The following is a 22968-nucleotide window of genomic DNA, read 5'->3' as shown; positions in this document are numbered from 1 at the left end:
CCTGCTTTGCGTGGATTTTCAGGCTGATTTGGCGGAAAGAAATTAAACAAAATGAGTGGATCTTGGGCTTTCCAAAAAAGAAAAAAAAAATCTGCCTTTCTGGGATTTGGTAACTGGCATAGACACAGCCTAACAGTACATGCACCTTATACGGTGTGAATGCAAAATACTGTACTCTACATTTGATAATGAGACACGCAACACACAGAAAAAGCTTAGAAAAGCCACTTGTCATCTCAAAAGCTCCACGAATGATTATGGACTGAAAGGGTAAACAAAGGAAAAAGAAAACAGAAAATAACATTTCCTCCTATTAAAGTAAGACTCTTCTCTGAGGAGTTTACCACGTGTAACTATTACGGATCTCATGAATCCCAGAAAGAATCTTTGACACTTATGATCCCTAATCCTACATAAACAAACCGGTCACTTTGAGTGCCTGTTGAACTTGTTTCCACGTCCTCCCTTCTATACCCATGTGGCCATTTTTAAATCCAAGATAAACCCCAAAATATGTTAATGAGGAAAGAGTTGATATGTTGCAACCCATAAAGTTTACTTAACCAATTTTCTTCTTTCGTCCTTTTGAAAGGCCAAAGCCACGTACAAAGTGGCAACAGAAAAGGCTACTAAAATGCATTTAATAGCATCATAAATGAGTTTACCTACTATTCAAGTTGAATATCACTGAACTCATAATGTTTGGCCTGTATTTACATCTACCTATATGACAAATGAGGCTCAGGTGTGATTATGATTATTCAAGGTTTTTTTTAGCATAAGGGCAGTATATACATCAAGTTTTAAGGACTGACCCTGTTCTAATGCACAAAATTCTACAAGTAAATGAAACTTGAAGTAGTACATTTTAGATGAAATAACCATACTAAACTTTTTAATTAAATAAAAATAAATGTTAATCAAAATGAATTTGTTTTTAAACCCAGTGAACTTCCACAAAGATGGGAATGCCTATCAAATTCCCATGTTTCTGGGGAAATGCAACACAATAATCTGTTTTACTTCTCTATTTCCTTTTTGGAAAAATATCCTTCGAAAAATGCAGTTTTTCCAACCAATAGTTACGTGACTTGCATTACATAACTTTGAAACAATTTTCAAAATGCATTGAACACTCAAGACTGAAAGACCACAAGATGGCGCCTCCCATCCAGAAAGGTTCATCAGGGTTTGGCCCAAACACTAAGCCCACGCTGAAAACATCCATAGCTTAACAGATCTCCCCAATTTGCCAGAGACTAAACCCTAAACTGGTAGACAAGATATTCTTTAGGAGGGATCTGAATGGTACCAGAACTTAAAGAACCTAGTTCTCGAGTTCCGTCTGTAGCCAAACTAGATTTTTGGAACTTTCAGCAATAACAAAGAGGAACACTGGTACAATTTATACTTTTGAGGTATCTCCAGAGCAGTCCTACTAAAACAGACTCTACTAACCTCATAAAGGGTCACTGGACACTTGGTTTTCTCCAAAGACTAGATTAAATGATGTCAATTTAAAATCTAGTCAGCCGTGACTTACACTAAAAACTAAAAATATACACCCTGGTTCTTCGTGTCTCACCTGAAAACAGGCTGCAATTTTACCCTAGCTAAAGTTGCATTCTACTGCCCCCTTTTAGAAAAAGGTAGCAATAGAAAAAGTGTTGATAATGGAGATATCTTACACCTATGCAGCAAAAATGTTTCATTTCCCTTGCCTTGAATCACTTTGTATTAAATTAAAAGTCTAGGAAAAAGCACTTCAGCAAACTTAGACTCCATTGAAACTCTATGAGCGCAAAGACCAGGGCAAACTAGAGACCTACAAAGAATGGCTCCACTGTGTGCCAACCAAGACTTATTTTATAGCCCAAAACGAGATGCTTCTAATACGTAAGAAAAGGCTTACAAAGGCTCCTGATTCAAACAGCAGAAAATATTTTACAAAATATTATTTCTTACGATACAGGCTTTGGAAGCACATCATTTATTCCTCTTAAATGCTCAATTTCAAAGTTAAAGCAGCAACATTCATGGAAAGTTGGAAAATTAAGAAAGTGATTTTTTTTTTTACTCCAGAATGATATCTGGGAACACTCTTCTATCTCCTAAGAAAACATTGTCCAGAAATCTATTATGTATTGAAGCTAGGTTTGGGATAGAATTTAGATATGTACCTTTTTCTTTTTCGCTGTATCTGCTTATGTTACTGTTGTCACTGTACAAAGGTCCTGCCGTGGCATGGGGCTTGCAGCTATGATACTGCGCATTGAGTGTATTGACTGTTATGTGAATCAGATGCAGCAGGATCTTGCTGATATCACAGTCTCGGTATGGATACTGCCCAATGAAACGAGAGAGAAAAAGATAAATGGTTATTTTAGAGGGTAAGCTTTTCCACCTGATCTTGCTGGATACTTTTTGCAGTATCTCTTGGGGATAAATATATATATGAGAGAGAGAGAGAAGTAGAAACAAATTCTGCTCATGGCCTTATTTATTTGTTTAGTTAGAGACAGGGTCTCACTCTGTCACCCAGGTTGGAGTGCTGTGGCGTGATCATAGCAGCCTACCGGGCTCAGGTGATCCTCCCACCTCAGCCTCCCAAGTAGGTGGGACCAGGCACGTGCAACCATGCTTGGCTAATTTTTTGTAGAGATGGGATTTCGCCATGTTGCTCAGGCTGGGCTCGAACTCCCGGAGTCAGGCAACCTACCCACCTCGGCCTCCCATAAGTGCTGGGATTACAGCAGTGAGCCACCACGCCCTCCCCCATGGCCTTATTTTTACAAGGGACCATATTCATTTCCTCCTTCACCAAACCACTGACAGCAATGCATGCCAGTTCATAGTTACATTTCTTTTCAAGAAAATTATCTGGCATAAACCTTTAGTGGATGAATACAATTTCAGATATCTTTTGTTTTCTGAAATAATAATTAATACTTAGACAAAATACAAGACTGAGTATAAACAGAGGTTCTTGATCAGTAGCCTACCATTTATCATTCTTTGTTTTAAACATTTTTAGAGCATATATTAACAGGGCCTCCCATTTCTATTTTCATTTCAATAGCTCTTTGGTTCTTAACAGTAATTGCATATCCTGATCTTCCTTCTGAAGGTCAAACTTCTATTCTACAAAATTTTCAACTAAAGACTCAGGTGTTCTCCTAATGCTATATGCTCTCTAAGAGAACCATTGCATCCAAAACAGCAGTGACCACCCAGCTCACCTTGTAAAGGATGACAAGCAAGGCCTTCAACCACATCTGCCGGATGTGAGGCTTTAGGGACCAGAGGGAGCAACGAGGCGGCTGTTGGAAATAATGCCGGAGTTGAGGACAAGAGCAGTATTTGAGCACCTGAACCACTAAGGGGAGAAGGTGTTTTCCCAAGTTAATGTTATAGTCCATAACCTGAAATACAAAAAATATTAATAACTGATGGAAAACTACGAAGAACACTCAGAGGTCAAAAGGAAAAATCTGAGCCATCCCAGTGGTTAAAATTTTTAACAGGCAAAATATTTAACAGGCATCCCACAGAATATTAAAAGTAATGGCTAGTACGCAAGAAGGAGGAAAAGTCCAACCTCACAAAAAATTTTTGAAACTTGTAAATGAAAATAGTTTTAATCTAATTAATTATTTGTTTCAGTACCTATTGAAAATAAAATTTTGTCCATTCAACTATTAACCAGAGTTAAACTAGACAATGAAGAAACCTAGTATTGGTAACCACCTGCAGAAACGGGAATTCCTAGACGACCGGCAATACTTGGTTCAATCTGAACCAAGTATTATACCAACCAAACTTGATACAATCTTTCAGGAGAACAATTTAGTAATATATATTCAGGAATAAGAAAAAGCACATGCCAGGTGCAGTGGCTCATGCCTGCAATCCCAGCACTTTAGGAGGCCGGGGCAGATAGATTGCTTGAGCCCAAGAGTATGCTCGGGCAACACGGCGAAACCCTGTCTCTACCAAAAATACAATAAGTTAATTCGGTGTGGTGGCACACACCTATAGGTCCTAGCTACTCGGGAGGCTGAGCACACACCTCCCGAGTCCTAGCTACTCGGGAGGCTGAGCTGGGAGGATCCTCTGAGCCTGGGAGGTCAAGGCCGCAGTGAGCCATGATCACACCACTGCACTCCAGCCTGGGCTACCAGAGTGAGACCCTGTCTCAAAAAAAAAAAAAAAAAAAAAAGGAAAAAAGAAAGAAAGAAAAAGCACATACCCTCTAATACAGCCATTAAATATATCCCAAAGACATAATCAGACAAGTGTTCCAAAATGTATGTATAAAGAAATTCAACATGGCTTTGTTTATAGTCACCCCAAACTGAAAACAACCTCCATATTCAATAATATGGGATTAGATAAACAAAATACTGTTTGTATAACTGCAGAAAACTATGTAGCCACTATACAGAATATGATACAAATTTATTTACATGATATAAATTTCATAATAAATTTTAGGTTTAAAAAGGTTGCACCAAAATCTCAGAAATCACCACTAAAGAACTTAACCATGTAAGCAAACACCACCTGTTCACCAAAAACCCATTGAAATAAAAAAATTTTTAAAAGGTGGCATATATATCAGTATGTATAATATGAACCTATTATTGTAAAGATGTGCGGACATACATGAGTATGAAATTATGTATGTGTATAAATTTGGAGGGAACAATATATGCCAAAATGTTAGGAAGTTATTTTTGACACGGGTTTTCTGGAGTTATACAAACCCCATATAAAAATTTAATTTTTAATTTTTAGCTTATATTTCTTTTTTTCTTTTCTTCTTTTCTTTTTTCTTTTTTTTTTTTTTTTGAGATGGAGTCTCACTCTGTCGCCCAGGCTGGAGTTTAGTGGTGCAATCTTGGCTCACTGCAACTCTACCTTCCAGGTTCCAGCGATTCACCTGCCTCAGTCTCCCATGTAGCTGGGACTACAGGCACACGGCACCACACCCAGCTAATTTTTGTATTTTTAGTAGAGACAGGGTTTCACCATATTGGCCAGGCAGGTTTCGAACTCCTGACCTCGTGATCCTCCCACCTCGGCCTACCAAAGTGCTGGGATTACAGGCATGAGCCACCATGCCCAGCCTTGATTTTAGCTTATATTTCTAAAGTAGACATGCATAATGTGGATTTAGAGGGTGGGGAGAAGAGGGAGGGAGGCTGTGGTATCTGAAACAGTGACAGCTGAGAAAAAGCAGTGATCCATCCAGTTATCAGCATCAGCACAGGACGACTACACGCACATTGCTCTCACGTTGCTCATCTTTGTTCATTATGTTACAATCTATTTGAGCTAATAGACAATAACAGCAATCATCTATTGGGTTCCTACCATGAGACAGGCATTGATCAAGGTGCTTTGCAATATGTTTTCTCTAATCTATCAAAAAAGGAAATCTGTGTACCAATAAGCAAGCAAGCAGAGAGTGCCTAAGCCCTAGCAACTAATAACAGAGGTGGAGCTGAAATTCATATCCACATCTCTGTAGCCCCAAGTCCTCTATCTTTGCAGATTGGTGCAGCTGTTCTGGAGAGTGAGATTTGTAGCACTGACCAAATTAGGCATACATTTACCCTACCACCCAGCAATTGTTCTGGATCCATCTCCCTAAGGAATTCTCACATTGGCTGATACGGTGTGTATACAAAGATGCTTATTACTGAACTGTTTGGGGTAGTGAGGCATTGGGAGCAATATGAGTCCATCACTAGGGGAATGGATGAGTGAAGTATGGTGTCTGTCCACCATGGCATGCAATACAGCAGTTAGAAGGAGCAGATGCACATGGAAAAGCCAGTGATGATGGTGTGGCATAAAGTTAAGTTGTATGATTAATTCAACTCTCTCCACCTGAAGCCAAAAAAGGAAGAGGATTTTTTTTTTTTTTTTCAACCACACAAACAGTGGCCGGGCGCGCCGTGGCTCATGCCTGTAATTCCAGCACTTTGGGAGGCCAAGGTGGGTGGATCACTTGAGGCCAGGAGCTCAAGACCAGCCTGACCAACATGGTGAAACCTCGTCTCTACTAAAAATACAAAAAAATTAGCTGAGCGTGGTGGCGGGCGCCTGTGATCCCAGCTATTCCAGAGGCTGAAGCAGGAGAATGGCCTGAACCCAGGAGGCGGAGCTTGCAGTGAGCCGAGATTGCGCCACTGCACTCCAGCCTGGTGACACAGCGAGACTCCGTCTCAAAATAAATAAATAAATAAATAAATAAAAATAAAACCACACAAACAAAAAAGCCTATACTCTCTTATTGTTTAATGGGTACAGAGTTTCAGTTTAGGATGATAAAAAAGTTCTGAGGATGGATGCTTGTGATGGTTACACAATAACATAAAATTACTCAATGCCACTGAACTGTACACTTAAAACTGTTAAAATGGCAAATTGTATGTACATTTTACAAAAGGAAAAAAATCTCCCATGCTCCCTTGATGATACCAGGCTACCAATTCTTTTTTTTTTTTTTTACTGTGCATGAAAATGTTTGATAAAATGGCAATTTTAATAGATAAATGTAAATTTGAGTGTGTAATACCAAATGGAAAGTAGCTGAAACACACAGAGAAAACAAGGCTTTACGTAGCTCCAAATTTAGCTGTTTTACACCAAACAAAGTATTGGAACATGTGAATATTAGAACCTCCTTCTAACTGGAAAGATTTCTTCAGTAAGATACAATTGAAATTAATATAAACTAAAATTATAATTTCTAACATAGAATTAACAAACCAAATTTAAGTATTTTTGGTTAGGAATTGAAAAAAAATAAGCACAGTGATCTAGAAACCAAATATACTGGCCGGGCGCAGTGGCTCACGCCTGTAATCCCAGCACTTTGGGAGGCCGAGATGGGCGGATCACGAGGTCAGGAGATCGAGACCATCCTAACTAACACGATGAAACCCCATCTCTACTAAAAATATAAAAAATTAGCTGGGCGTGGTGGCGGGCGCCTTTAGTCCCAGCTACTTGGGAGGCTGAGGCAGGAGAATGGCGTGAACCCGGGAAGCGGAGCTTGCAGCGAGCTGAGATCACACCACTGCACTCCAGCCTGGGCAACAGAGCGAGACTCCATCTCAAAAAAAAAAAAAAGAAACCAAATATAGTAAAATGATTATGTAACTATCATATCAAGGTACAGACACTCTTCATATGCTACAAGGTTAGCATCTTTCTCTCACACACACACACACACGCACACAGTCTCTCTCTCTGTCATTCTCTGTCTCACTATTCCTCAGCCAGGCTCCCAATTCTTACTAATGTTCACATTCCCCTCCACATACTCCTGCATAATACCAAGCAATTTGTACAAACCTTTATGCTGAACCAACGTTGGCTACATGGTATGTAATGCCTTGCTTCTACTAAAAGTATAAAGTTGTGACTTCTGAAAGCTGTTATTACACTTACTTGGGCAATTCCTGCAATGAATGCATTAAAGCAAGTTGACAGGCGCATTTTTTGAGGTGCAATCATGAAGCAACCTTCCTGCTGGTCATAGCCGAGTAAGACGTACAGGTGTCGCTTGACCGTGTTGAAGGCCTTTGCACTGCTGATGTCTGACTCGGCGCTGCTTTCATCCTTGGCCATGAACTTCATGAGCACTGTAATCAGCTGGTGAACTGTCTGGTGGTCGATCCCAGCGTCTTCTGGGAGCAGGTCCTTGATGGTGTTGTCATTCTCAGGAGATTGTTGTCCTGTCAGTAGAAGAAAGGCTGTCAGTGGGTGGCTCGCTCACAAGTGAAGTGACACTAAAATCTCTCTTAGATATTGATAAGGCACCCTTGTTTCTGCGTCTACAAAATTTTCTGCTCCAGACAGACTTTAAGAAACTTAAAGGCACAATATGGCCTAGTAGGCAGAGCCCTAGTCCAGGGGTGAAAGTTATTGTATTCATCAACAACCAAGTAATCTGGGAGAATTAGGGAATGGGAATAAAAATAGGGTGCTATGAAGCAATATTATCCTGAAACAGCAAGACAAATGCCTACATAAATTTTGCATTTAGCAAATTTTTTAATATGTTGGCAAAGTTTTATCCTCAGTGATAAAGGAAGTTTCCCTTCTAGCTTTGTAAAATAAGCATGTAAGAATAACTACAAAACATTATAGTCTAAAATCCACTGAGGGCAAAACCACTGGGTTATTTTGTTTAAATTATTATCTCAATTTAGTTATGTTCATTAATCAGCTAGTGCAAAAAACAAATCTTTTCCAAACCCTGAGATATTAGCAATAGGTACTCTTTTAATGAAATAGTCAAAATTATAAATAGCAAATTATAAGCCCTGCTGTATGTCATGAGAAACATACAAGGAAGGGAGAGGACACAAACAGAAAGAGAGCGAAGCATGAACTTTTAAAAACAGAAAAACACCACATGAAGGTGAGCGGAAAGTTCACATGGAAAGAAAAAATACCTTCGCCCTTGGCCTCCTCTTAACCTAGTAAATAACAGCATCTGAGCAGCTCCCTGACATTGACTTTCTCTGTTATTTTTCAAAGTCAGAAGTTACCTTGTCTCTCTTTGTTCTTCTGCCCCTTCTTATCAGGTTTGGTTCAGGACTTTGGGAGAAGGAAGACTGATATTTGCTCTTCTATATTTATGGTTTGGGGATTATTCAAAATACTCTTGTCCTTTTTTTTTAATAAGCAACATTAGAATTTCTAAATTGAAAACAAATGTTTTGTCTGGTGGGTTAGATCAGCACACTGGCATTCTCATCTCTCATTCTGCAAGGAAACATTCTACTAAATGATGACAAGCTTTGGTTACAAACCATTATAAACGAAGCCTTGGTTACACCCATTATAATTATGGTATAAAGGATGCAACAAAGAGTTAGGCAGTAATTTATACCTATTAACTCCTCAGTTAATTTGGCAAAATCTCAGCCTTCCAGGACACAGCCAAGAGAAGCGAGGCATAAGAAATGTTTCTGGGAATTGCAGAAATTTGCTATCTCAAGCCCAAATACTTTTTCTCTGGGATAGGAGCATGAAGGTCAAATTCGGAATTTACCAGTTCAGACCTGCACATAAGGTAACAAGCTTAGTTGTCGAGTTTCCCAGACAATCAGATGAATGTTGGTCTGTTCAAACGTGAACTGCTGAGAAGGGATAGTTGACAGTAAGTGAAGAGGCAACAGAGGCAGCTTAGTGTAAGAGCCTCTAATACAGAGAAAACCATCTGACACACTTTAGTATGATTCCAGGACACTCACACTTTTCTGTCTCATAGAATCTGTTCATGAAGGAATGAGTATGTACGATGCACTTTAGAGAAACTTTTTATCAAAAATTATTCAAATAAAACCTAAGAATTTGTTTATTACAGTGTTTCACATGCAGGGTGATCAATAAATTGTTAATATTATAATTACTTATTAGGCATGCATCAGGAAAAAAATCAATGTATGTGGAACACCCTATTTCAATGAGAGGCTAGAAAGGTGAAGCATCACAGCATGTGGTTCATAATATATGATTTGACCAAATACAATACCTATGTAAATCCTTGTAAGGCAAAATAGAAAAAGTTTACAGGGCTATTTCTTCAGCATTGAAAAATAGTTTACTCAGGCTGGGCAAAGTGGCTCACATCTGTAATCCCAGCACTTTGGGAGGCCGAGGTGGGAGAATCACTTGAGCCCAGGAGTTTGAGACCAGCCTAGGCAACATGACAAGACCTGGTCTCTACAAAAAATACAAAAATTAGCTGGACATGGTGGTGCACACCTGTAGTCCCAGCTGCTCGGGAGGCTGAGGCAGGAGGATCACGTGAGCTTGGGAAGTTGAAGCTGCAGTGAGCTGTGATCATGCCACTCTACTCCAGCCTGGGCAACAAAGCAAGACCTTGTCTCAAAAAAAAAAAGAAAGAAAGAAAAGAAAAGAAAAATATTTACTCTAGATTTGTTTTTCCACTAGAGTATTACTTTACAACTAGAAGGCCATTATTGCTTTGGACATGTTTGGGCCAAGAATATGACAGGGTTCCCTGCAGGGTTCAATGTTATTGTGGCAGCAAGTAATGGCTGTTACAATATAGCTTCAGTCTTCAACTCCTTTTAGCTCTGGGGTGCAAGGTTGAAGAGAACATGTATCACTCAGTCCTGCTCAGCCACCTCATGTCCACACTGGCTCAACTCCAAAGTCCCAAAGCTAAAAATTGGAACTGGAGAGTGTATGAGAGGAAGTTGCTCCTTTGTTTTATAGTGCTGAGAATCAAGGGACCTCAACACAGAAGAAAGGGAGCTCCCAGCAAGGCCCAGTTGGGACCCTGCCCCTGTTTCCTTCCATCCCAATTCAAGTCTAGAAAATAGACCATCAGACTTCAGCTTAAATATTTAAAAACTCTTCTTCTCATTACAAGTGGGCATGTTTCTAAACAATGTGCAACCCTGAGTTTTCCCATCACATCATATTTTCCTGATGACTGTCATTTCATATATGCCCATCTCACTAGATCATTTTCACTGATCTTAAGTTTGCTGCTTTCCCTGAATAGCAAGTAATGAGTAATCTTTAACAAATGTACTGAAAAAAGGATGTTTATGGAAACTTTTGCATAAAAAAAATTTTAATCTCTTTTTATTCTAATAATTTACCCCTCCAGAGTGGGCTTTGCAAATCTGCACTTCGTTTATTGACTCTCTTTGAAATAGAGTAAGCTTGTGACTGGTGCACTCTTCATAAAGACAAGTTACCTTAATCAAATCCCTAAGAAAAATGAGTTGTGGATAAGCTGAAATGTTCTCCATCGATAAAGACAATATTAATGTTTTAACCTAGAAAAGGTACGAAATTTCCATTTCAAAACTAAATGCCTAGAAGCATTTTCTCTAAGAAAACAAAACGCTTAATAGTATTGAATTCTAGTCTGTGAAATTCCTATATCTGTCCTAACCATAGAGATTTAACATGTTAAAGGGTCTGACTTTATATTTTCTATAAAGAGAAAATATATTTATAATTATAATTATGGAGGCAGAGCTATTCCTACCATACCTTTAATGTGGACTGATTCCATGACAATCTGCCCACAGAGCTGTGTAACTGATTGAAACTCCAAAGTGTAATACAACATTATTTATTCAGATGATTTGAAACCAGGCAGGATCAGGATCTGCTTTTCCAGACTTATCTCCTATTATTTCACCCGAAATGGTCAACGTTCTTACAAGCTGGGCTACTCGTGGATCTCAGAATGGAGCCAACGTTTTTCCCTCTTTGCTCCTTTGCTCATGGTGCTCTCTTCACCTTGCAAGGTGGTTCTCTACCCTCCCCCAACAATTTTGTGCTATAAACTGGTCTCCAAAAGCCATTCTTATTAGATATACCCAATATTCCTCTCAGCAATTGGATGTGATCCCTAAATTCTTTAAATTTCTAAGGACAAGAAAGGAGGGAAGACAGGAGAGAAAAAAAGAATGGAGGAAAATTTCCTTTAGCATTTTCCTAACTCCCATGTGGCCAATGACAATTATGCAAGGCAGAACATTTTGTGTATTCATTTGCCTTAATACTCCAATAAGAACATAGGCTTCTTGAAGGCAAATGACATATTTTATCCATCTTTATATCCCTCACAGAATAGGGGCCAATGTCTGACATATAGTAGATACTTATTATACATAAATGTCTGTCAAAGTGTACTAAACTCAAATAAATATGTCAGAGCTTACATTCTGTATAAGAGAAAAATTGATAAAGTCCCAAAGCAGCAGGAATATTGGAACGTTTCTCTATGTGAACTGACTCACTGACCCCTCTGCCAAACCAACAAGTGACAATTAGGTAGAGGAAGAAAGGATCCCTCCATGAGCTTACTCTGCACTTGGTCCAGGGCAGCCAATGAGTAAGCACTATAAATGAGGTTCCATTCCACAGGCAGCTCTCACTACACTGCCTCGCTCATCTCCCTGCTTCCTTACCTCAGTTTTCCCTTGTGTGTGCACACATCCACAGCAGGGCTGGAAAGCTGGGGCAGTGGCTAGCTTCATATCCTCCTATGATCCCCATCCCTGCCTTTTCTCCTTCCTGTTCCACATCCTATTATCATGTGTTTATGTCTCATCCACCAATCAAGCCTGGCTGAAAAGCCACCTGTCCATGAGACCTTCCCTGATGTCTCCAGCTGGTAGAAAGCTCCCCTCCCTTTGCATTTGACATGACTCATCCTACGTACTGTCACTTTCACTCAAGATGAGAGTTTACTGATGTTCATACTTAATATCCCTTACTTGGCCGTAAGCAAGTTAAGAGTATAAAAATTTCCGAAGCACCTTTGTATTCTTCGTATTTCCTAGTCCAGCAGGTGAAAAATAAATATTTGTTGAACAAGCATTTGTGGCACACACCTCTGATCCAAGCTACTCGGGAGGCTGAGGTGAGAGGATCCCTTGAGCCCAGAAGCTCAAGACCAGCCTGAGCCACATAGCAAGACCCCATCTCAAAAAAAGTATTTGTAATATTTGTTGAACAAAAATTGTCACTTCCCAAAAACATATCTTCAAACAAGAGTATTCCTATAAAAACAACTGTACTCTGACTGTACAACTGTACAACTGGATCTTAATGGTCAATAGGCATTTTGCAAGTTAGTGAAGAAGTGAATCATAAACCATCTGTAGAAAGAAAGAGCCCAAAGAAAAGCTATTTGGAATTCTAGGCTGGGACACTAACGAGACAGGAAAGGTCAATGCAAGAGTGCTTTATTGATCCTAACTAGTACTGGGCACCTTCTCTTATGGATACAAATGCAGGCCAAGAGATCTCCAGGTTTCTCTGCAGGCTGAGGCAGAACTTGGAGTACGCGAGTCCCACGAGAGATGGGGATAGCTCTGGACCAATCTGGGGTCCTAACTGGCAAAGTCTTTTGGTCTGGACACTCATGGCCTTAAGCCACTCTGTAGCAGGCCTGAAAGCCCAGGCCAACTCCATAACCAGACTGGTGTCCTCACGTCCCACAGGGCAGAAATACCCTAAGACCAGTTCATCAAGAGGTAGTTGTGGTAGAAAGAAAGAAAGCCAAATCCCTTAAATGTCAGCATCAGTTCTGATCCTAACTAGTTAGTCATATGTGACCTTAAGCAATCACCAAAGCAGAATCACTTAATCCCTCACTACATTAGTTTTCCTGTAAGTAAAGAGATACTATATATACAGGAAGGATTATCATTATTACATACCTATTATTGTTTAATTATGTGTTCCAGGCGATGAGGAACATGATATAATTAAGCACCCTATGTTCACATGGGATTGATACCATTAGTTCAGTATTGTGCTTATATAACATAATAATTGCTGCATTCTATTCAATTAATCTTCATCAGTATTCTAAATATAAGAAGACAAAATTTCCTGGTTCTTACAGCACCAGTGAAAGTACTCCTTATGTCTAATCATACAAATTGTAGATTAGCAGTTAAAAAGATTGTGTATCCCATCAATTAGGATGAAATGAAGGTGCTGAATTCCTACGGGCAGTTACTTGCCTTGTTACAGAGCTCAGGACCTCTGGGCTTGAGACCCAGATCAGTCACCAACAAGCTTGTTCTTTTGTGAGAATCAGTTTCTTCCTCTATAAAATGAGACTGTTAACACATCACTAATGTTTCAGCTATAAGATTCTATGAATTTTATTTAGATGCACAAAGCCTTTGATTTGAAAAGTCATAGAGGAATGTGACTCTCTGCAAACCTTGCAGAGTATACTTTCTATAGAAAACAGAATTTTCTATTCCATTTTCTGTGGGTATCATGTAAAGGTTAAGATCAGAGAGTCATAAATTGTAAATCCACTGCCAAAAAGTTCAACCTAAACAGCAATTAAATTTAAATCTTGTTGTATAAAGGGGAATCTGCTTTATTTCAAGTCTAATCAATAAGAGGTCCGCAAAGAGGAGCTCATTACTTGGATCAAAAAAAGTATGTTCGTTAAGTAGCAAGTTCTTCAGTTTCCATTTAATTACTGTCTTAAACCATTCTCCACAATCTTATGATAAATCTGGCATGTCCTTGCTTCCAAGTTAGAAACAGTCAGGGCCCAGTAAATAATAATGCAAAAATGGAACCCTACAGTAGTTTGAAATTGCCTTATAAACTGAGCCAGCTATTTCCATATCTAAGCAAGTTTTGCTTATGATGGTGTCATGTAAATTACCTTTCCTGAAGCTTTAGCTTCATATTTAATTTAAACAATGCTGTTATCTGCCTCTTTTCCATCTGGCCACTTTTGGTGGAATAATTAGATGCCTGAAGACTTTTTTTAACTGCGAGAAACACATGTACATGTTTTCCCACAGAGATGTGAGGGGACTTCTTGGGTTGGATTGTTAAAACGGATAATTATCATGAAAGACTAGCTTCTCAGCTAAGCTTTAAGACAAAGAGACAAGCTAGAGTAAAATAAAGATAATTTATGAAACTGACTAAGAACAATCTCAAAAATGCCTCACTGAAGGGGAACTGCATGGATTTCATATTTCTAATGAAGCTTTGAATCAGAAGTTCTTATTTTTATTCTTTTAAAAAAAATCACAGCACAGTAGCGTACATGAGCGATGTGTAAGGCAAGGTAGAGGGACTCTACCAAATGTTTGCTATTCCTTTTTTCTCATCAATTTTAAAAGAGAAAAGACTTTGGCCACCATCTGCTGTCTGCCTGGATGATCTCTGGGATTTTCTCTCTCCCCTCCCACTTCGGACTCCCTCTCTTTCAAACGTCCTTTTTATAAAACATAATGATCTTTAAAGTCTCCTTACTTGAAATTTTCCTTCTGAGAATGTCTGTACCATTCTGAAACATTTATCTTAAAACTAGTAGTCTTAGATGAAAACTCAAATGTTCTATAGCATGATACATAGGTGGGAGTTACCAAATTTGTTTTTGACTAATAAGCAGGTATTCGGAACCTTCACAATCTTCCCAGTGAGTCACGGCACGATTCGTGTGGAATCTCCTTGCCAATGCCCTCTTAGGCTACTTCATGATAAATTGTAATATATCACAGAACATCAAATGATCATTAAACTGTATCATGCTATGGTCCTCCAAACAGAGGAAATTCTCCTTTCTCTGAGAAACAGAAATGCATGTAGAGTTGCAAAGAATCAGGAATGGCTAAGGGGATGAGCGGATGACAGTGGTTCAAATGTATAACCTTTTAAAATGTAAATGAAATGTATGGTTTTCCTATAGCAGATATATATGAACAAAATATTTCTATGTGTAAAGACACATACAAATATAAATACTATGGATAGCTCTAGTCATACTGGCTCTCTGGGGAAGGTACAGACTCAGGTGATATGATGCTTCTTACTGGACCAAAAGTTAATGGAATCAAAAGTCATCTGTTAATATCAAAATGGAAAGAATTGCCATATCAGGGGCTCAAACACTTGAACATCTGGGGTAAGACCCTTTTGAGCTTGCAAATCCTAGGTATATCACCCTGGTCCAGTTAGAGACACCGCATTCTCTACCTTGTCCACCTGTGATAGACACTTGTACATGGCCCTTCAATGTCAGAAGTACCCACCTGGCGTCTGTTCGGGTGTCCCACCGAGAGCTGGAGCAGACTGCTCATGCCTGGTCAACCTCATAGCTTAAAAATCAACAACAACTCTATTTAAATAAGCATTACAGACAACTGGAGCCTAGAAAATATACTCAGTGCTAACTTTGTGGGATAGTAGGGGCAGGTTTCATTTTTCTATTTGAATTAACATCACATAAAAGTTGTTTATGTAACAAACGTTTTGCAGTTTTTATCTGAACCATAAGAACATCCTTCAATGTTACTTCATCTTCAAAATTGTCATGTGAATTAATGAACAAGAAATAACAATAAATAAACTTTCTATTCTAAACTTATCAGTTAGGATATAAATAGAGCTGGGAAACTCATATAAAATTTGTTATTTATTTAATCTAGGTATTGGTTTCTAGGATTTAAACAGTTTCACCTGGGGCCTAGCACTACCACTGGCTATTCTTAAATGATCACCTGTGATTACCTTTGCTCCCTGAAAAACTGGGTTATTGATTACTTAAAGAACTTTCATTCATACTTAACTCTCCCAAAGTTTAAAAGAACACATTTCCATAGCTTGTCATAAAATAGAGAAAATGTAATGAATAAAATCAAATCAGATTTATGATTATAAATGGTTATGTTATATAAGGCTGTATTCTAATAAATGCCAATGAAAAACAGACCTTTCAACTTCTGACAGGATAAGAAATAGGTTTTGGGTCATTATTTTATTTACTTCACAGTGATTATTTAAAGATTAAATCATTTAATACAAGTTAGTAATATATTTAAACATATTCATTAGTATGGTGATTTAGTAATGAATTTTTAATTATTTGTCCTTCATGAGTCATTACTAATCATTAGAGTTTATCTAGTCATTTGGTAATTTAAGGAAAATTTTATTCTCTTTAAAACTATAATATAAAGAAAGACCTTTTATAGAGCAAGTATATATGGTCTTTTTAAAAATATTGGCAATGAAGCTTATTTTTATTTATAAATTATCTGGTGAAGATGAGCAGAAATTCAATTTCTCAGCCCGATTTCTCTATTTCAAAAGCAATCATTATTATTGGTTTGTCTTAGGGGGCTTGTGTGGCTGCTTCTATCAGACATGAAAAAAAAAATACATTCCAAATTTCAACTGTCCCTCCTTAGCCATGATAGGTCTTATTGTCTAAGTCTTATTCAGAAAGCTCTTAAGATACAAGGCTGGTGGTGCAAACTTTGGTGTCCTAGGACTTAGGAGCAAATGTTTCTTCCAAGTTGCATGCCAAGCATCAATGCATTTGCTGCCTTTTACATTTCAAAAACATCTACTGTTGGATCAGGGCTTTGCTACCCCAGCAAACTATGAAAAGCAACCCTAGGCATTTATACCCCTGAGGTGATTCTCTAGGGAATCTGAAAGCCAAACTTATTGAACAAACTCAGTTTGCTAAACATGCTATACTCTCTGTGAACATTCAACAAGACAAATCAGCCTCAGAAAGACATTAAACAGATTTAACGGAAGGATGAAAGAAGATACTCAACGAATTTTGGAGGTCAGGGTCTCAGGGAGGGAGAGCGCCCTCTTGGATTCCACAGGCCCTTTCACGCTGTCCCTCAGGGAACGTACACTCTTCTGGCGGTTTCTTGCAAAGCGAGCTCTCTTGATCTTCCATAAGGCTGCATCGCTGAGGTTAGCAACATTGGTCCTCACAGCAGTGATGGCTTTGCAAAAGGAATTAAAGAGAGTATCACTCTCCTTTACATAGGGCTTTGTAATCCACCTAGTCTAAAACAATCCATCTGTGTAGAGTTTCAATATTAAAATACATTTTTCATGGATATACATCTCCCTCTATGATGAGTGCTACATACAAAAATGACTATTGCCTATCATGATTTTTTTTCTGCTTAGACCACAAGATTAAATTACCTAATTTTGTTATCATTGGATAGTTGAGTGACAAAAGTCTTTTCTCCACCTATTCAGAGCTGTAGGTAACTGATTAATAACTAAGCAAGAGGCCAGGTGTGGTGGCTCATGCCTGTAATCCTAAGTAATTTGGGAGGCCATGGTGGGAGGATCCCTTGAGGCCAGGAGTTTGAGACCAGCCTGGGCAATATAGCAAGACCCCCATCTCTACAAAAAAGGAAAAATTAGCCAGGTATGGTGGCTCACCCCCATAGTCCTAGCTACTCAGGAAGATTAGCTGGGAGGATTGCTTGAGCCCAAGAGTTGGAGGTTGCAGTGAGCTATGATGACACCACTACACATCAGCCTGGGCAGCAGATTCAATGCAATTCCCATCAAAGTACCATCATCATTCTTCACAGAGCTAGAAAACCAATTCTAAAATTCCTACAGAACCAAAAAAAGAGCCCACATAGCCAAAGCAAGACTAAGCAAAAAGAATGCATCTGGAGGCATCGCATTCCTGGAGTTTAAACTATACTACAGGCTATAGTTACCAAAACAGCATGGTACTTGTATTAAAATAGGCTTGTAGACCAATGGAATGGAATAGAGAACCCAAAAACAAAGCTAAATACTTACAGCCAACTGATCTTCAACAAAGCAAATAAAAACATAAAGTGGGGAGAGGACACTGTATTCAACAAATGGTGCTGGGATAATTGGCAAGCCACATCTAGAAGAATGAAACTGGATACTCGTATCTCACCTTATACAAAAATCAACTCAAGATGGATCAAAGGCTAAATCTAAGATCTGAAACCATAAAAATTCTAGAAGACAACATCAGAAAAACTCTTCTAGACATTGACTTAGGCAAAGAGTTCATGACCAAGTACCCAAAAGCAAATGCAACAAAAACAAAAATAAACAGATGGGGCCTAATTAAACTAAAAAGTTTCTGCACAGCAAACGAAATAATCCGCAGAGTAAACAGACAACCCACTGAATGGGGAAAAATATTCGCAAACTATGCATCTGACAGAGGACTAATATCCAGAATCTATAAGGAACTCAAACAAATCAGCAAAATAATAATAATAATCCCATCAAAAAGTAGGCAAAGGACATGAATAGAAAATTCTCAAAAGAAGATATACAAACGGCCAACAAACATATGAAAAAATGCTCAACATCACTAATTATCAGGGAAATGCAAATTAAAACCACAATGAGATACCACCTTACTCCTGCAAGAATGCCGTAATTTAAAAATCCAAAAATAACAGATATTGGTGGGGATGTGGTAAAAAGGGAACACTTTTACACTGTTGGTAGGAGTGTAAATTGGTACAATCACTTTGGAAAACAGTATGGAGATTCCTTAAAGAACTAAAAGTGGAACTACCATTTGATCCAGCAATCCCACTACTGGGTCTCTACCCAGAGGGAAGGAAGTCATTATAGGAAAAGACATTTGCACATGCATGTTTATAGCAGCACAATTCACAATTGCAAAAATATGGAACCAGCCTAAATGACCATTAATCAACAAGTGGATAAAGGAAATGTGGTATACATATGTACCGTGGAATACTACTTGGCCATTTAAAAGAATGAAATAATGGCATTCACAGCAATCTGGATGGAGTTGGAGAACATTATTTTAAGTGAAGTAATGCAGAAGTGGAAAACCAAATATTGTATGTTCTCACTTGTAAGTGGGAGCTAAGCTATGAGGATGCAAAGACATAAGAATGACAGAATGGAATTTGGGGACTTTGGGGGGAAGGGTGGAAGGGGGGTGAGGGATAAAAGACTACACATTGGGTACAATGTACAATGCTTAGGTGACGGGTGCACCAAAATCTCAGAAATTACCACTAAAGAACTTATCCATGTAACCAAAACCCACCTATGTCCCCAAAACTATTGAAATTTAGAAAGTATGCAAGAGTGAGTTTGCAAGGTGCAAATATGCTTCCTAAAATTGCTCACAAATGTTATAAACATAATGACTGAATCATATTTAGGGAACACACAGTCATAAATGGTTATCATAGGTCAAGGAAATGAAAAGAATTCTGATTTTGGAATGCCAGGATATGCTTAAATCTATGGATTACTACAGCAGCTATTCAATAATCATTTAATGAATTGAGTGCATGAGGTCAAGGCATCCTCTGTAGAGGAATTAAACGACATGCCAATGTCTTCTGTTTGTCTAGGCAAGCACAATGGGAACTGCAACGGTTTACAGCAAGTTCTTCATTTTACTTACTTGTAGGAAAAGGAAATTCCTTGTTACAATCCAAATGTAGCTGGGCTTCCAAAGAAAGCGTCTCAAATCTATTGACAAAGAACTCCCAGCTCAGAGCAGGAATATCCTGCTTAAGAAAGTGCAAGAGTAAAAGCTTGCTCAAAATTGTGGGTCTGTCTTTAACCACAGTATCAAACTGGAAGTCAAGACAAAGACATAGACCCTGGGAAAGAGGAGAAAAAAAAAAAAAGAAAAGAAGAAAGTCAGATATAAACATCTAAGTTACTTCAAAGCCGATATACTAGGCAAAGTCAATGAAACAAGGCAGCCTACTCAATTCAAACTTATAATGTAGAATGATCCCACTGGAATCTTTTTTGATTGGAAGTTTTGGTAGGAAAGAAAAATGTAGAAGAGGAATTTATCTTCCTTGTAGAATATCTCTTGAATTTTTATTCAGAAATCTGAACTAAATGCATGCTATTGGTTTTCTAATGCGTTAAATAATAACCACTTAATCCAAATACCCTCAAGTCAATGCATCTGGGTTTTTTGTTGTTGTTGTTGTTTGTTTGTTTCTTTGTTTGTTTTTTGAGATGGAGTCTCACTCTGTCGCCCAGGCTGGAGTGCAGTGATGGGATCTCAGCTCACTGCAACCTTCGCCTCCCGGGTTCAAGCAATTCTCCTGCCTCAGCCTCCCAAGTAGCTGGGACTACAGGCACCCGCCACCACGCCCGGCTAATTTTTTGTATTTTTAGTAGAGACGAGGTTTCACTGTGTTAGCCAGGATGGTCTCAATCTCCTGACCTCGTGATCTGCCCGCCTTGGCCTCCCAAAGTGCTGGGATTACAGGCGCGAGCCACCACGCCCAGCTGCATCTGGTTTTAATGCCTGTAGTCATTAAGAGAAGCGTACTTTCAAAGTTACATTTTAGAATACACAAAAAGATGGTCTAGAAATCTACTTTCAATCCAAAATTTCATGATTCCGAAAAAAGCAAAGTCACCTGGTTTTCTTGGAATGTGAGTGGAACATAGAATGTTAATCAAAGTTGGAATGGACTGAGAACCTGTTCCTCTAGTGTCTGAGTTTACCATTCCCCCTCTTTTTAACAGAATGAGATTTAAAAATTGCAATTCATCCAAACATCCCATTCATTAATTCAGCTGTCATCTAATGAGTGCCTCCTATGTTCCAGGCCCTAAGCAGGGGTAGGACATAGAAGTACCTGGTAAGATCAACAGAGAAGAACTATTCAGAAGTCAGCTGGAGATTTTACAAAAAAAAGAATGTGCCACAGGCAGCATAACCCTTCAGTCTTTCAGGTCGTGCAAGCTTGCCCTTGCTTCTTGGTCTTAAAATGCAGGAAGAAGTTTACACTGGATTGGGAGACAGTGTATGCACACATACACACACACACACACACACACACACACACACACTTAAGTATGTGGACTGTATTATAAATCAGTGCTGAATTTCCTCTGCAGATAACTAGCTATGTGACTCTGAAAAGGTGGCTTAACCTTTCTAACCCTCAGCATCTCTATCTGTAAAATGAGAACACACAAAAGGTAACTGTGAGGATTAAATAAGATAATGCATAACAGGACACTTTTAACACACTGCCCTGGAAACACAGTAGCTATCTGAGGAATGTTAGCTCTTGCTATCATTAGTTGAATAATAACAACAAAATAATAAATCAGATGCAACATGGAGAAACAGTAGATCAGAACTTTGGAGGCTCTAATCTTGATTTTCTCACTAAATCACTTTGTGTCCTTTGATAAGTCACATTATCTCTCTGAGACTTGGTGTCTCCACTAAAAAATAAAGGTTCCAAACAAGATAAATATACCACTCTCTCCAGGTCTCATATTTCTTGTCTCTTTGGCTTTAATTTGTGAAGTTTTGTTATGGTAGCATATTTACCTTCTCATGTTTTACTTTGATTAAAATTATAATTCAGGCCAGGCGCAACGGTGGCTCAGGACTCTAATCCCAGCACGTTGGGCGGCCGAGGCAGGCGAATCACTTGAAGCCAGGGGTTCGAGACCAGCCTGGCCAACATAGCAAAACCCTGTCTTTACTAAAAATACAAAAATTAGCCAGGCGTGGCGGCGTAAGCCTGTAGTCCCAGCTATTCAGGAGACTAAGGCATGAGAATCACCTGAACCCGGGAGGCGGAGGTTGCAGTGAGCCGAGATCGCACCACTGCACTCCAGCCTGGGCAAGAAAATGAGACTCTATCTCAAAACAAAACAAAGCAAAAAACTATAATTTATCTGATTTCTGTTAGCATCGAGGCTCTAACAACAGAGGCCTCCAGCCCAGGAGCTAGCTAAGTGGTGTAAGATAAACCAACCTAGTTTTAAAATCTGCCACACACACACACACACACACACACACACACACACACACACGTTATGCAATAATGACATCTGTCCAAAGTAATATCAGCATATGAACAAAGACTGAAAAGAAAGTATCAACAAATGGGCCAGGCAGTACAGCTCATGCCTATAATCCCAGCACTCTGGGAGGCCAAAGCGGGAGGATTGCTGGAGGCCAGGAGTTCAAGACCAGCCTGGGCAATATAGCAAGATCCTGTCTCTACAAAAAAAAAAGTTAAAAATTAGGTGGGTGTGGTGATGTATACCTGTTGTCCTAGCTATTCAGGAGGCTGAGGAAGGAGGATCACTTGAGCCCAGGAGTTTCAGGCTGCAGAGAGTTATGATCAGCCTGGGCAACAGAGTAAGACTGTGTCTTAAAAAAAAAGTGGCATCAACAAATAACAACAAGGGATCTTTTAGCAAGGTGTGGTTCTGGTATATTTCTTCCAGTTAAAAAATCTCCATCATCATCATCAATATTATATGTGATGCTATGGTCTGAAAATGTGTGCAAGGGCCTCACCCCCAAATTCCTGTTGAAACTAAATCACCAATATGATAGTATTAGGAGGTGGGGCTTTGAGAGATGATTAGGTCATATGGGCAGGGCCCTAATGAATGGAACTAGTGCCCTTATGAAAGAGGCCCTAGACACAGCAAAGGCCCCATCTATGAACTAGACAGCAGGCCCTTGGCAGACAATCTGCAAAATAAATTTCTGTTGTTTATAAACTACCCAGTTTATGGTATTCTGTTATAGCAGGTCAAACAGACTAGGACATGTGACAAACAACGCAATGATTTAGT

General features: G+C 39.0%; 1 protein-coding gene across 20 annotated transcripts in view; it reads right to left on the bottom strand.

Moving 5' to 3' along the window:
- The window catches only part of UNC79 (unc-79 homolog, NALCN channel complex subunit), a 374208-nt gene that overhangs the window by 87211 nt on the left and 264029 nt on the right, over nt 1-22968 (bottom strand). For 14 of the 20 annotated variants that reach the window (XM_054666247.2, XM_054666242.2, XM_054666248.2 and 11 more), the window contains 6 exons: nt 19787-19988; nt 17139-17318; nt 15603-15668; nt 7465-7751; nt 3240-3422; nt 2181-2343 (listed from right to left, as the gene is read on the bottom strand). In XM_054666247.2, coding sequence (XP_054522222.1) covers nt 2181-2343; nt 3240-3422; nt 7465-7751; nt 15603-15668; nt 17139-17318; nt 19787-19988 — 1081 coding nt within the window. The remainder of the gene's footprint in view (nt 1-2180; nt 2344-3239; nt 3423-7464; nt 7752-15602; nt 15669-17138; nt 17319-19786; nt 19989-22968) is intronic. The other 6 variants (XM_063793093.1, XM_054666245.2, XM_054666254.2 and 3 more) reach the window with 2 other exon arrangements.

This window comes from Pan troglodytes, chromosome 15, assembly GCF_028858775.2.
Source record: "Pan troglodytes isolate AG18354 chromosome 15, NHGRI_mPanTro3-v2.0_pri, whole genome shotgun sequence".
In the NCBI taxonomy this organism is placed as follows: Eukaryota; Metazoa; Chordata; class Mammalia; order Primates; family Hominidae; genus Pan; species Pan troglodytes.
This window is presented reverse-complemented; position numbering and strand designations above follow the sequence as displayed.